Source organism: Nannospalax galili, unplaced genomic scaffold, assembly GCF_000622305.1.
Source record: "Nannospalax galili isolate Female #2095 unplaced genomic scaffold, S.galili_v1.0 scaffold996, whole genome shotgun sequence".
In the NCBI taxonomy this organism is placed as follows: Eukaryota; Metazoa; Chordata; class Mammalia; order Rodentia; family Spalacidae; genus Nannospalax; species Nannospalax galili.
In genome coordinates, this window is record NW_008339436.1 from 233,277 (window position 1) to 249,053 (window position 15,777).

General features: G+C 42.2%; 1 protein-coding gene across 1 annotated transcript in view; it reads left to right on the top strand.

The window, feature by feature from the left end:
* Positions 1-15,777, top strand: part of LOC103735036 — a 185,182-nt gene that overhangs the window by 29,335 nt on the left and 140,070 nt on the right. Inside the window, 3 exon segments of the mRNA XM_008834136.1 lie at positions 798-1,686; positions 12,409-12,531; positions 12,614-12,717. Coding sequence (XP_008832358.1) covers positions 798-1,686; positions 12,409-12,531; positions 12,614-12,717 — 1,116 coding nt within the window.

Genomic DNA, 15,777 nt, shown 5'->3' on the forward strand with positions numbered 1-15,777 from the left:
GCCTGCCGTCCCTGCAGATGCCATTACAAGATGGCGCTCACATCCGGTTCATGCTGAGCAGTAAATAAGTCAGTACGCATGCTCGAAGTAATTTTCCACCTTCTAGTCTCTGCCTACCTTGTGGCGTGATATGGGCTGATGAGTTTGCGACCAATCAAGAGTTGCCACGTCCAAGACGGGCTTACTAACCTATATAAGGGCTGGGTTTCCGACATTCGGGGTCTTCGCCCTGTAAGCTTATGCTCTCCCTCTCAAGATGCATTAAAGCTTTTCTGCAGAAGGATCCTGAGTGTGCCGCGTCGTTCTTGCTGGTGAGACGATAGCGCGGGACAACTGGTGCTGAGACCCGGGAATTTGACCAAACCATTGTCAGCACCATCGGAGACCCCTTGAGTTCAAGGAGGATTCAGAACTGCAGGTAAGGACGTTCAGAGAGGTATGTTTTTTCTGGACTTTGGCTTGAACCTGTTTCCGCCTTGGAAAGGTAGCTTTGAGGCCTTGGTTATCATTCTGGGAGCACTTATAGTTTTGTTGTATAAAACATGCCAGGCCGTTGTGGCGGAAAGTCGAAATGTTCTTGAGGAAGTCCAGGATAGCATGTCAGAAACTGAACGCAGTGAGAGGTTAGGTGCACGAAAAAAGAAACGGGCCCCAAATAAGGAAAATGGCCCTCCCGGAAGGTCTGTTGACAAGGGAGCGTATTTTAAAGAGCCTAGAGAATCTTTGCCTGTCGAGAGGCCGGACAAAGGGACTAGTATATACCCCTTCTGAGAACTAAAGGCTCTGCAATTAAGTAGTTCAGGAAGCCCTGGGAGCTCTGAGGACGAGAGCCTTGACCCGGAGGAGGAGGCGGAGCTAGATGAGGAAGTAGCGAAGTATGAGGAAGAAAGATATCATCCAGATGATCATGTACAAGGCAACAAGAGACACCAAAAACATTCACATTCTGTGATGGCCGCTTCACAAGTGGCCCCCTCAGCGTCCCCTCCGTATGAGGTCCGCCGAGGATCTTTTTCCCTCCTATCTGATAAAGTGCGGAGGAAGTTACGTTCGGCCTTCCCTGTCTTTGAAGGCCTAGAGAACGGGCGGGTATACACACCCGTGGAATATAACCAAATAAAGGAATTAGCAGAGTCAGTCAGAAAGTATGGCGTCACCGCCAATTTCACATTGGCACAATTGGACAGGCTGGCGAGAGACTCCATGACACCTACTGATTGGCAAACAATAGCCAAGGCCACGCTTAACAGCATGGGCCAGTTTATGGAATGGAAGGCCCTTTGGCATGAAGCAGCTCAAGAACAAGCCAGGGCCAATGCTATATCTTTGACACCAGAACAGCAAGAATGGACTTTTGACATGCTGACAGGGCAGGGACGCTATGCAACCAATCAAACAAATTTCCCCTGGGGAGCATACCAACAAGTCTCAAGCACTGCCATCAGGGCCTGGAAGGCACTCTCTAGGAAGGGTGAGGGAGGTAACCAATTAACAAAGATTATACAAGGAGCTCAAGAGCCTTTTTCTGACTTTGTGGCTAGGATGACGGAGGCGGCAGGGCGCATTTTTGGAGACTCTGAGACAGCCATGCCTCTTGTCGAACAGCTTGTCTTTGAACAAGCCACTCAGGAATGCTGTGCCGCCATTGCCCCTAGAAAAAACAAAGGGATGCAGGACTGGCTTAGGGTTTGTAGAGAGTTAGGGGGCCCTCTTACCAATGCAGGGCTGGCAGCAGCCATTTTACAGTCCCAGAGACGCCCCCCTAAGGGGCCCGAAAAAAGGGTCTGCTTTAACTGCGGAAAGCCCGGACACATGAAAAGAGACTGTAGAAATCAGAGGGCCCACCCCTGCTCTTTGCACCCGCTGCGGCAAGGGCTATCATAAGGCAGACCTATGTCGCTCGGTTAGGGATTTGAGAGGTAATGTCCTCCCTCCTAAGGCAACCTTTATCAATGAGGATCCAAAAAACGGGGCAGCGGGCCCATGGTCCCAGGGCCCACAAAAATATGGGAACCGGTTCATCAAGGCCCCGGAGAAAGCCCCCTTGGGGATGACACAAGACTGGACTTGCGCGCCTCCTCCGATTTCTTATTGATGCCTCAAATGGCAGTGCAGCCCATACCTGCCTGTTTGCCCATACCATTTCCTCAAGGGACTGTAGGGCTCCTTCTGGGCCGAGGGTCACTCACCCTGCAAGGATTGATTGTTCACCCTGGCATAATTGACAATCAGCGTACCCCTGAGGTTCAGGTTTTGTGCTCTAGCCCTAAAGGCATATTTTCTATCAGTAAAGGGGATAGGATAGCTCAGTTGCTACTCCTTCCAAGTACCCACCAGGAATTTAGAAATAGGCCGATGGGATCCTCGGGTCAGGACTCAGCCTATTTAGTTGTCAGCCTACAAAATAGGCCGAAGCTGCTCCTACAGGTTAATGGTAAGAGTTTTGAAGGCATCCTAGATACTGGGGCAGATAAGAGCATCATCTCTTCCCATTGGTGGCCAAGGTCTTGGCCGATTACCGAGGCTTCCCATTCATTACAGGGTTTGGGTTATAGTGCCCATCCCACAATCAGCTCTTCCGCCCTCACTTGGAAGACGGCGGAAGGGCGGGAGGGAAGATTCACTCCTTATGTCCTCCCTTTACCTGTCAACCTATGGGGACGGGATGTTATGCACGACCTCGGGCTTACTCTGTCCAATGAATATTCACCACAAGCAATCCAAATATGAAGAAAATGGGGTATGAGAGAGGAAAAGGGCTGGGGTGTTGTGAACAGGGGTGTACAGAACCCATAGCACCCAACCCAAATCAAGGCAGACAAGGCCTGGGTTTTTCCTAGGTGCCACTGAGGCAGTACGGCCCATACCATGGAAAACGGAGGCTCCGGTGTGGGTTCCTCAGTGGCCTTTGACCTCCAAAAAATTGGCTGCAGTAACTGATCTGGTCACTGAGCAGCTGGCTTTGGGGCATATAGAGCCATCTACCTCCCCTTGGAATACCCCGATTTTTGTGATAAAAAAGAAATCTGGAAAATGGAGGTTATTACATGACCTAAGAGCTATTAATGAGCAAATGTATCCCCTTGGGGCAGTGCAGCGGGGACTTCCGGTCCTCTCTGCTCTGCCTAAGGATTGGAACTTAATCATTATAGATATAAAGGACTGCTTCTTTTCTATCCCCCTGCATGTCTCTGACAGGCAGCGCTTTGCTTTTACCATCCCTTCAATTAATCATATGGAGCCAGATAAGAGATTTCAATGGAGAGTGCTGCCTCAAGGGATGGCCAACAGTCCCACCATATGTCAACTGTATGTACAGGAGGCTCTAAAGCCTATTAGAGAAAAATTTCCTGCGATAACTATTATTCATTACATGGATGATGTGCTCATGTGTCATCAAGAGCGAGAGACCCTTGAAAAAGCTTACCCACAGCTGGTGAAAGCTTTGCAATACTGGGGACTTCAAGTCGCCACTGAAAAGGTCCAGTTTTCTGATACAGGCCAATTCCTGGGCACTGTTATTCTCCCTGATGTGATTCGTCCACAAAAGATAAAAATTTATAGAAAAGATTTGTGCACTTTAAATGATTTCCAAAAATTATTGGGAGATATTAATTGGCTTCGCCCATTTCTCAAAATTCCCACAGCGGATTTAAAACCTCTTTTTGACATTTTGGAGGGGGACACCCATATTACTTCCCCTCGATCCTTGACCCCTGCTGCGGAAACAGCACTCCTCCTAGTAGAGGAGGCAATAGAGAAAGCACAGTTACGTCGCATTAACAGCTCTCAACCTTTTTGTCTCTATGTTTTTAAAACAAGAAAGCTGCCCACTGCGGTTTTATGGCAGGAAGGACCCCTGTTATGGGTTCACCCGAACGCTTCCCCCCAAAAAATAATTGACTGGTACCCCACGGCTATAGCTCAACTTGCACTTAAAGGCTTAAAATTGGCTATAGAACACTTTGGCAAGCACCCTACATCTATCTTGGTCCCCTATAATTCCTCTCAGGTGCAAACATTAGCTGCCACCTCAAATGACTGGGCCATACTAGTTACCACCTTCTCGGGGAGAATTGATAATCACTATCCAAGGCATCCTTTGCTGCAGTTTGCAGCCCTCCATCCTGTAGTCTTTCCCCGAGTTACATCTCCCATTCCACTGAAAGAGGGATTGATGATATATACAGATGGCTCCAAGAATGGGAAGGGGGCATATGTCATGGGTTCCAAGGTGTTCTCACGACAATATGCAGAAACCTCTCCTCAAATAGTAGAATGTCTGGTTGTGTTGGAGGTTCTTCAAAAGTTTTCAGGTCCTCTTAATATTATTTCTGACTCATCCTATGTAGTTAATGCAGTTGCTGTGCTAGAGACAGCTGGTGTTATAAAACCAACCAGCAGGGTGGCTGCCCTTTTTCAGAAAATACAAGATTGTTTATTTAAGAGGAGTACACCCTTTTATATTACACATATTAGGACCCATTCGGGCCTCCCTGGACTCTCAAGATGCATTAAAGCTTTTCTGCAGAAGGATCCTGAGTGTGCCGCGTCGTTCTTGCTGGCGAGACGATAGCGCGGGACATAACTGATCTTCACTGTGGAATATTCTGTATGTATGGTTCTAAAGAGGGTCATGCTACAAAAGTATCATCAGCTATACAATGTAAAATATTATATTTTCCTGTTAATTTTGTTGATTTTAAATGTAGTTTTCCTTTATCTTTAGAAGCAGATAAATGTACTGAACACTGCTTTAAAACAAGGTAAATTTGTATTGATTTAATTGTTTAAGAGTATTGAAAGCCAGGCATGGTGGTGCATGCCTTTGATCCTAGCATGAGGGAGGCAGAGGCAGGTGGATCTCTGTGAGTTCAAGGCTAGCCTGGTCTACATAGCGAGTTCCAGGCCAGCTGGGGCTACAGGGAGACCCTGTCTCAAAAGACACCGCCCCCCCAAAAAAAGATTATTGAGTATTTTCTGGGCTAGATGCCATGTGTGCATGCAGCATTTGCTACTTCACAGAATCATCATAGATGTTTGCAATGTGTGCTGTGATAACTTGCTGTGGTGGTACTTGCAATGCCATGTCATGGTGATGCTTGAATAAAGACAGCTGGACTCTTAGCATCCATTTCAGCCAAGAGGGACCCAACTGTTCTGAGAACTTACTCCTTCAGCATTCTCTCTGAGCTGTGCTCCCGAACAAGGTCTCACTCTTTCTTTTATTGAAACAGTATATCCAGCATGAAATGAGGATTTAAAAATGGACCCTTATCAGAAGGTTATGTCCCTCTCACCCTTATTGACCTCTAGGACATACACAAACACAAACAAATGTCAACAACTTAATCTCATCTGTTGTTTGCAGCACAAATGGGATTAATTATCTCTCAGTGCTTTCAATAAGATATGGGTTGTTTATAGTTTGTAGTGCTTGATGTATAAAACAACCACACACACACACACACACACACAATCATATTATTTTGGGTCAAGGGTAAGGAAGGTCACAAGGGATTAAGGCTGCATTCCTAGGTCACAAGAGCTTGTCTACATTATAAACAAGCTAAGATTAACTTTTTGGCTGCAAGATTAATTAAAAGTCATTTGTCCAGAGTATTCCATATTGTGAAAGTCATCACAACTTACTTTTTTCCCCATAATTGGGCAGCTGTCACTTAAAGGGTAGATTAACTGACTGATCCTGTCATTGGTGGGTAGCTGACCCATGATCTGACTGTCAGCTTGCCTCAACCGCATGATGCCTTCTCTTGTTCCTCTGCAGAAATTGAAAAGACTGAAATACAGGCCTATACAACATTAATTCACAGAATCAAATTTTGTCATGTGTAGGCTCTGATGTGACGTTTTCCTTTGATGCTTCATCATAACCCAGTAATTTTTCATACTTTTATACCTGTATCAGTAACCATTTCCTTGGTTTTAACAGTTAAAGGTTTGAGGGGAGAGCTCACTACCACCATGTGGGCATAGTGCCAGAACTTTTATATATATTTATTCTACTGGAAGTGAAGAATATCTACATGCCAATTAATAACATTACTGCATTAATAGGATTTAAATTTTATTTGGAAGCTATTTTAATTGATTTTTCAATTACTGATTTCACAGTTTCTTCTCCCTATAGGCTACCACATCTCTCTCATTATTTGACCTTTTTCATTTTTCCTAGTCTGTTTCCTTTTTCCATGAATAGACTTTTATGAATTGTTACACCTTTTGGCTTTTCTTACATTTAAAAAATATCTGATCACTAAGTATTCCTTTGCTTATATAGTCAGAATTCAAACCCTACAAATTTCAAGACTTTAGGGATAGTAGGGTTTAGTTAACTATTCACTGTTACTTTAACCTGTATTTAAAATCCTCCCAAAATATTTGTTGGATTGAGAACCTAAAACTCATGATACTGAAATGACTTCTTTGAATATCCTAAGTGGCAGCAATGAGACTTGAACTCATGACCCTTAAATCTTCAGCCAGAAGTCTAGTCTTTCTTATTCATAATTCCATAGGTGTTTTAATAATAAAGTGAGTGAAGAAGATAAAAATGGAGCTTACAAGTGACCCCATTATAGATTGCAACAAAGGAATTAACAGAAGAAGGGGAGATTTGTATAATAAAAAACTTTGATTTAGGTAGTGCTAATGATTTTAGAAAACAGATGAACACTTTGAGAATTGTAACAATATGATATATAATTCAGGAATTCTAAATACAGGATGTTGGAGATCTAGAGAGGCATATTAAAATAGAAAATTCAAGAGAGATTTCCCCTCCCCTCAAAACTGTCAGTTTTATTCGTTTGTTCAGCTACAGGAACTGAAAAAATTCAAGGTTTCTGTTAAAGATGTTATACTCAAAGAGTCTGTGCCAGTTAGCATTTTTCTCTCATCTGCTTCAGTTTTAATTTGTTCTGGGAAGCCAAGGGTGGGGGGTGGGGGGTGGGGGAGTGTCTGGGGCAGTATGCAAATTGGATCTTTGGCCAACAGAAGTCACATCAGGCCAACCTGAGGCCAGGTTACTGAGACTCTATTGAAATTGTTTTCCAGGATCAGGGAAATAGAGCTCATTAATAGTAATCATTTGAGTCTATACTTCAGGAATCTGCTATCATAGGATTGAGGTTTAAGGTGGGAAATGTGACTGAGCCCTGAAGAGGGGAGATTTTGGGGTGTGAGCACTTAGAAAGGAAATATTCAGGTATTCCTAGGGAAACAAGCTCTAATCCCAGGGCTCTGCTTCTCCTTCACTCTCTCCTCTGGAGTGGCTATGTGCCTACAGAGTTTTTTTGTTATATGCTGGCTTTTCTAGACCCGAAAATGAAGGGCAAATGAAGAAAAATCATTGCTTTTAATAATTTTAATATTTTATTCTTTCTAAAAACAGTATGCTAAGTAATAGTGTATGCATGTGAGCTTTTTAATTTTAAAAATGTATTTATTTAAGTGTTGAGTGTTTTGCCTACATATGTGTAAGTGCACCACATGCATGCAATACCCACAGAGTCCAGAAGAGAGTGTCAGATCCTCTGGAACTGGAGTTATGGATGGTTGTGTGAACGCAGGTCCTCCAAAAGAGCAGTAAGTGCTCTTAACTACTGAACCATCTCTCCATCCCCTACACATGTGATCTTAGCTTTCCAACATTTAAGATGTTTCAGGGACACTCTGTGCCATTTTAAGACAAGGGAAAACAATAGAGTCTCTCAATTTGGAGTTTCAATTATGAAGAGTCAAGACTTCATTTTTGAGTTACAGTTTTTAAGCAGGCATAGACAATGGAGAGAGAATAGTATATATTTGAGCCTTGTTTTGTATTTTCTTTAATTCAGGCAGCAAAATATATGTGAGCGAATAATTGGGTTTCCATTTAGCCATCAAGAGAGGCAGCTTGTGCAGACAAATTATTTCATTCTCTTTCATGATTGTGAATGAGCTTCCATTGAATATATTGTAGGTTGAGAGTTGAAGCAGAAAGCAGTAACTAATAGCTTGCTTCACAGAGATCAATTTTGAATATCGCAACAAAGAAACAGCATTTCATATACAGATAACTGACCTTTCACATGATTTTAAAAAAAAAAGACCCAAAACTCACCTCTCATGGTTTATCTTTATTATTAAGGCTCTCTGACAAACCTGGTCATAGCGATCCTGAGCCCACAATGAAAGAAGAACATAGCTTTAATACCAAGGTATTTTAATGCCCCTTTGTGAAATTAACTTTCCTTTTTCTGAATTTGGATTGTTTAGTATTTATTCTTTTTAAAACTTTATGTGTATGTGTGTTATGCCTGCATGTGTGTAAGGGCACCTGTGTATGCCATGCCTGGAGAGGCCAGAAGAGGGCATTGGAGCCCCTGGAGCTGGAGTTATGGATGGTTGTTAGCTCCCATGTGGGTGCTGAGAACCAAACCTAGGTTGTCTGGAAGAGCAGTCAGTGCTCTTAACTGCTGAGTCATCTCTCCAGCCCCTAATATTTATTCTTTTTTTTAGAAAAAAATTATTATTTTTATTTTATGTGTATGAGTGTATTGACTGCATGTATGTAAGTGCACCTATGTCATGCAATGCCTGTGGGGGTCAGAAGAGGATGTCGGATCCCCTGTAACTGGAGTTAAGGAAGACTGTTAGCTGCCATATGGGTACTGGGAACTGAACCCAGGTTGTCTGGAAGAGCAGCCAGTGCTCTTAACCACTGAGCCATCTCTCCAGGCCCCCTAGTAGTTATTCTTAAACTCAGCAATGGTCTAACTACTATCATTGTGTCTCAAAATTTGGTCGGAGAAAAACTTTTATATAGTTATGACCAGTTGATTTTTTTTTTTTTTACTTTGAAAATAGCAAAGGGATAGTAAGTACTCTGTAGCAGTTGGGGGTGAATATGGGAATGATGTAGAAAACACAGGGCAGGAGCTTTTATTAGGCATAGATTTCCATAATGGAGTAAATCTGAAAATTGAGCCAGGAACTTTGGGATAAATGTACATTATTGTAGTTTAAATTTTTTACTGATATGACTTTCAGTATACTGGTGCTTAAAAGTCTTATGAAATCTAATTGTTCATCACAATGACCAAGGATCTATTTTTAGTTTCAAACTGCTCAACTGAAGGCATTGTATTTGTTTCTCTGTCATATTGTTTATAGAAGAATGTGTTCTGTATTTCAATCCTTGCTTCTGTGTTGAGAATACCATAAGAACCTGGAAATGTACACAATCAAAATCAGTCTATCAAAATTCAAATTCAAGGTTGTCTTGTGTTTTTCTCAGTCCTTCAATTAAGTGTATATATGAAAGTCTGCACAGTTGAATAACACATTTTTGCCCAAATATTAACAAGCTGTACAAGAAGAGACTCAATAACCAAAGGGTAAAATTTTAATTCTTAATTGCTGATTTTTTTGGTATTCTAGATATTTTGGGGTCTTTTCTGAGAAGGTATTCTAGATTTTTAATATTAACTCAAATTCCTGCTCTCACATTCTAATGGTTCATATTTTAGATGGCTTTTATTTAGCCATTTAAACATTCATTTTAAGTCCTCTGCACCGTTAAGAGCTAACAGAGGTTAACAAACCAATTGGTGGGTAACATGGAGCTCCAAGAATAAAGTTTCATATGCAAACAGCATTTTCATATATTTCAGAGTGAAGAAATGAACAGAAAAATACTAGCAATTAACTGTATTGAGAAATTAATGTTTTGGGTGATTTATGAAGCCATGTTCTAAATGGAAAGGCAACAATTGAGAAGAAGGGTCATGAGCAGCCAAAAGATTCACAGTGTCCTGAGTGTCCTTTAATTATCTTGGATTTGGATTTAATTTTTTAAATTGATTTTTTAAAATTGTTTGTTTTATGTGTATGAGTGTTTTGCCTGTATGTATATAAGTGCACAATGTGCATACAGTGTCCACAGAGGTCAGAAGAGGGGGTCAGATCCCCTGGAACTGGAGTTACAGAGGGTTGTTAGCTGCCTGGTGGGTACTGGAAACCAAACCCTGGTTCTCTACAAAAGTGGCCAGTGCTCTTAACCACTAAGCTATCTCTCCAGCCCCCTAAGATTAGGATTTTAGATGAACATTTCTTAAATATTTTGGCTCATGTTGTTTTTATTAAATGTGTATTTTTCATATTGTACATTACTTTCTAGTATTCTGAGTTCCAACTATTTCTCCTGGTGAAAAATTGAAGAAATACTTCTTTTTGAGACAGGGTCTTCCTGCAGCCCCAGCTGACCTGGAATTTACTATGTAGATCAGGCTGGTCTTGATCTCACAGAAATCCTCCTGCTTCTGCCTCCTGAGTGCTGGGTCTAAAGGCAAATGCAACCACACCCTGCAGTCAGTTTAATAGTTGTCGCGTACATGCTGGTGATGGGAGTGGGGAAAGAACAATTTCTATTCTGTAAGAGCAAACCAAGCAGAAAGTACAGAAGCATTAATCTGCTGTTAACATGAGCAACCAGGTGCACAACGATCAGTTCTCAAACCCCACACCTTGATGCAGCTGGGTCAAACTTTTCCACTCCCACATTTGAGTTACTGCCTCTAGCTTTAATTACTGGGTTTAGCTGGGGCTTGCTTGTAACATGGTGTGCTTATGGTCAGTCTTGAGGTGCCCCACCACACCTTCAGTTCAGTTGATATGGCTTGAGCGAGGCCAGCCTGCCATTTAGGACTAGTTGGCCACTTTAAGGAATTTATGGTTTTATGGCTTCCCTAAACCATGACTCTTCTGCCATTCACATAGTCTATCAGGGTTTTATTTTTTAATTTTGTTTTGTTTTGTTTTTGAGACAGGGCCTTCATATAGCCCAAGTGGCCTGCAACTTGCTGTGTAGACCAGGATGGCCTCTGTCACAGAGATCTCCTACCTCTGCCTCCCAAGATCTGGAATTGAAGGTGTGCACCTCCAAGCCTGACCATGTTTTTCAGAACTAAGGGTATCTTATTTAAGTAGTGAAATGAAACACCAGGTGTGGAGGTGCACACCTTTAATCCCACCACTCAGGAGGGAGAGGCAGGCAGATCTCTGTGAGTTCCAGGCCAGCTGGGGCTACAGGGGGACCTTGTCTTAAAAAATAAAACAAAAGTAGGGACTGGAGAGATGGCTCAGCAGTTAAGAGCACTTGCTGCTCTTGCAGAAGACTGTGGTTCAATTCTAGCACCCACATGATGGCTAACAACCATCAGTAACTCCAGTTCCAGGGGATCCCACGCCCTCTTCTGACCACCTCAGGCATTGTACCACATGGGCACACATACATACACACAGTCAGTACACTCATACATATAAAATAAAAATAATAAAATATTAAAAGTAGTGAAATGATGGAATGGTTAAGGGGAAATGGGGTAAAGTGAGAATGAAAAGGAAAGATGAAAATAAATGAAAAAAATATTAGAGTTAGTGAAAAGACACAAAAAGCCTTTTGAAGTGAGATAAAAATTAAAACACAATATCAATTCAAGAATAAATGCATAAATCTAAAAACAAAAACAAAAAAGATGAAAATGAAAACTATCAATAAAACCAAAAGGTGTAAAAATAAATAAATAAATAAATAAATAATAATAAAAAGGTATATCCCTGCAGTCAGCATGTCTTTATAGGAGGGAAGGCCCTGTCCTCCCTTCCCCTGTATTTTCATTGCAATTAAGACTCCCCAGATGGAGAGTGGCCTGATCATCTCAATAATTCAGACAAGTCATCAGTGTGCCCTTCACAAGAGAAGGGCTTCGGTGACCCAGGGCTACTCTGCTGACTTTTGCAGGTCTGATGCTGCAGACTTGCAGATTCACAGTTGATCTTCGGTGTGTGGGTTTATTAGTCACTTTTCTGTTGCTGTGATAGAAACACTGACCCAAGTAATTTATAGAAGGAAGAGTTTATTTGAGCTTATGGTTCCAGGGGAATTACAGTCCATCATGGCAGGGATGCATGGTGGCTGGAGGTGGCTGGAGCAGGAGCAGCAGAAGCTAAGCTCTCACATCATCACACAGGCACAGGAAGCAAGAGGGCAACTGGAGATCTGGCAAGGCTTAAGAACTCTCTAAGCCCACCCCCAGTGACATGCTTCCTCCAGGATAGCCATATCTTCTAAAACATCCCAAAACAGCACCATCATCTGGGGACAAAATGTCCAAACACTTGGAGCCTATGGGGTACATTTTCATTCAAACCACCACAGTGGAATATTAATCTGTCTGCATACTCTTTGTGTGACTGTTCAGAAGGCCCACTGCATGTGTTCCCTTTTTTTCTGTCATGCACTTCCTGTGATCCAGGGTAGCTCCTTGAAGATGGGGTGGCCAGTGTGTGTTGATTTGCTCAGTCTTTGACTCAAATGCCACACTTCTGCTTTGGTGTTCACAGCCTTCTGCATCCCAGCCATTCACGTTGGACCAATCAAGCCTCTGGTTTGGATATCCAGCAGATTGGCCTGAACATGTCAAGTTCTCCAGGCAACCAGCCATCTACAATCCAGTTGAATGGATGGTAAGTCTGACTTTCATAGGACTTTAAATTCAGTTAAGAAGCATGTAATATCGTGTTTTAAAACTAATTTTTTTAAATACAGAAAGACATGGAATCACTTTCAGCCCCTCTAGAGGAAAACAAACAGCAGGTAGCCAGAAAGGAGGAGGAAAATGAACAGAGACTGGACAAGCTTGGGAGGCACAGGTGTTAGCTCATTTCTGTAAGCAAACATGCTTAGGGTATTGGGAGTTGGGGGAGTCCTATGCATCGGAAGTGTTAAACAGATAGGACAAATTCAACTCATCAGAACAGAATGCAAATGATTAAAACAGGCATTAGTAAGAAAATTATTCAATCTGGGCAACAAAAAGAACCAGAGGCAACCGATCATATTTTCATATTCTTGTATTTGTAACTTAGGGTCTGATTTTTTGTTCCCGTGATGTAATAGTTTCTAACAGCACTTTGGGTTCATTGTACTGGTTTTCTGAAGTAGAGACTCATCATTTTGTGCTGGAGTCAGTATGGAGCTTAAGCTCTGTATTTTAGTTTACATCCTAGCCTAATGTACATTTTCCTATAACTGGGATATGGTAAATACAAATTGGTATTAAAAATCATTTTTTCTCATTCATCAGCCCTTCTATGAATTACTGTCTTTGAAGAATATTTATGGTCTTTTATCTGAGTGATTTTGATTGTCACATTTCAGTCAGTATTTTTTTTTTTTTGAGACAGCTCCCTGTATCCTCAGCTGACCTGGAACTCACTATGTAGACCAGGCTGGCCTCAAACTCACAGAAATCTGCCTGCCTCTACCTCCTATTAATGCTGGTATTAAAAGCATGCACCACCACAGCCGGCTTCCAGTCAGTATTTTTAAATGTTTTCCTCCATAGTGATTTTATTTTATTTTATTTATTTATTTATTTATTTATTTATTTATTTATTTTTTGTATTTTTGAGAGAGGTTCCCCAGCTGGCCTGGAACTTGCTATGTAGACCAGGCTGGCCTTGAACTCACAGAGATTTACCTGCCTCTGCCTCCCAAGTACTGGGATCAAAGGCACACACCACCAAACCTGGAAAGATTATGTATTTATAAAGTATTTAGTTCAGTGTCTACCTCAATCCCATTAGCATCATTAATTCAGATCATTATGACTATTATAATAATTGTTTTAATTGTTTTTTTCATGCAAATGACTTTCAGTTGTTTAACCTTAACCTGACTACATGTTACAATACATTGAAATCAGAATGGGTGAAAAATACAAAATTCATTTACACCGTGATAAACATCAAGGCTTGTATTAAAAGAGGTTTAAATAATTTGAGAAACATGGATGAGTCTATAGCAGAAGGCACTGTGCTGTCATCTGCCTCCATCTCATTTTATAGTGTCTTAGGGTCCCTAGGGAACTGGGAGACTGGAAATGGGTTCTTTGTACCAGGGCAGGAGTCTCCTCAGCTCCACCTGCTTATACAAGTCAATGCTGTCCTTCCATGCCCAGGCGAGGGATGGAAGGGTTAGGACTGACTGACAACAGAGCCCTGTGTGTTCAGTAGGGTCGTTGTTGACATGATGAGGCAGAGAGATTCCCTTTAGATGCTTTTCCAGGAGTAGGGAAATAGAAATCTTATATTTGGTCATTTGAGCCCATTCCTGTTTCAGGAAGTTTTACCCTTATAGGCTTAAAGGTTTAAGGCTGGAGGCATCCCTGGACCCCTGCATAAGAGGGATCTAGGATTGATTGAAGATGTTCTGAGAGTTCACAGGGAGGAGGAAACTACCAAGACTCCGTTCTTTCCTCTTGACTGAGGCCTAGGAAGGTTTTAAGTGCTTGCTAGTAGTGAATGTGGATCTGAAAATTCAGGACATATGTAGTAAAATAATTGTCAAACTTTTATAAATATTCATTTTTTCTTCTTACATCAATATATTTTATTTTTGTCAAATCCATTCACCCTCCTTCCTTCCTCCCAACTCTTCTTAAGACCCTCCCACCAAATCACCTTCCCAACTTCATGTCCATACACATATATAGGATAATCTACTGAGTCCAGTTAGTGTTCCCTACATGTACATGGTTGTAGGAATGTCCACTATTTTATGGGCAATCTACCAGGGATCACAACCCTGAAGCAAATTGGCTTTCTCTCCCCTCACAGCTGTTGACTGTCTGTATCTTCTTAATGTGGAGTGAGGTCTTATGGGCCTCCCCGACACCCACACTGGAATATTGACTAGACTGATCTTGTGCAGGTCTTGTGTAAGAAACCTCAGCTGTTGAGAGATCATGAAGGCAATCACCTGTCATGTCCTGAACACAGTTTGGAAGCTGTCCTCCCCAACCTCTCGTTCTTATTGTGGCATTACTATGCCAGGATTACAATTACCTGAACAAAAAGCCTTACTCTTGCTTTTCCTGTGGAGCCCCCAGGGTCAGAAAGAGCATGGCTTCTCCCTGCCATGGCATGTACTCCTCCCCTCATATCAATGTACTCTGAAAAGAGGGAGTCATCTGGCAAAAATGTCACTTTGCCAGCTGTGTTCAAGACTCCCAATGACCAGATATGGCGAACTTTGTTCACACCAACTTACAAAAAAATAACAGACAGCCCAGTCCTATGCCGGCAGTGAATTAGCAGGTCATCAGACCAGTGCTGAGTCTTGGGGTACTGGCTCGAATTCCCAGAGTTTGAGGGAAGGCACCATATAGCCAAGGTGCCTTGGAAATATGTGTCAAGGAGGATGCATGTTTGCTCCAACCAAAACCTGGCGTCATTGGCACCGCAGAGTGAACACAACCCAAAAGTAATATACCATCTGCTCTGCCCTGGCTGCCTCTTCTGTACCAGCTTTGGTTATATCTAAAGGTCACTGTACTGGAGAAGTTCCTGAACCTCCTTTGGTGGTAGAAGATAAGGTTGAAGGTTACAAGAAGACCAAGGATGCTGTTCTGCTGCGTAAGAAACTTAAGGCCTGGAATGACATCAAAAAGGTCTATATTTCTGTCTTAGTTTGTTCTTCATTGCTGTGACAAAATGCTCTGACCACTACCTGATAGGTATGAATGTTGGAGAGAGAGTGTGCAGTGGAGAGCATGAGCGGATGGATGGAGGCACCGAGGCACAGATGGAATTCTCAGCGGGATACAGATTTATTTCGCACGAGGCACCTTTCCCTCGGGGAAGGGAAAGATGTCAGCGAAGGGAAAGATGTCAGGGAAGAGAAGGGAAGGGAAGGGAAGGGAAGGGAAG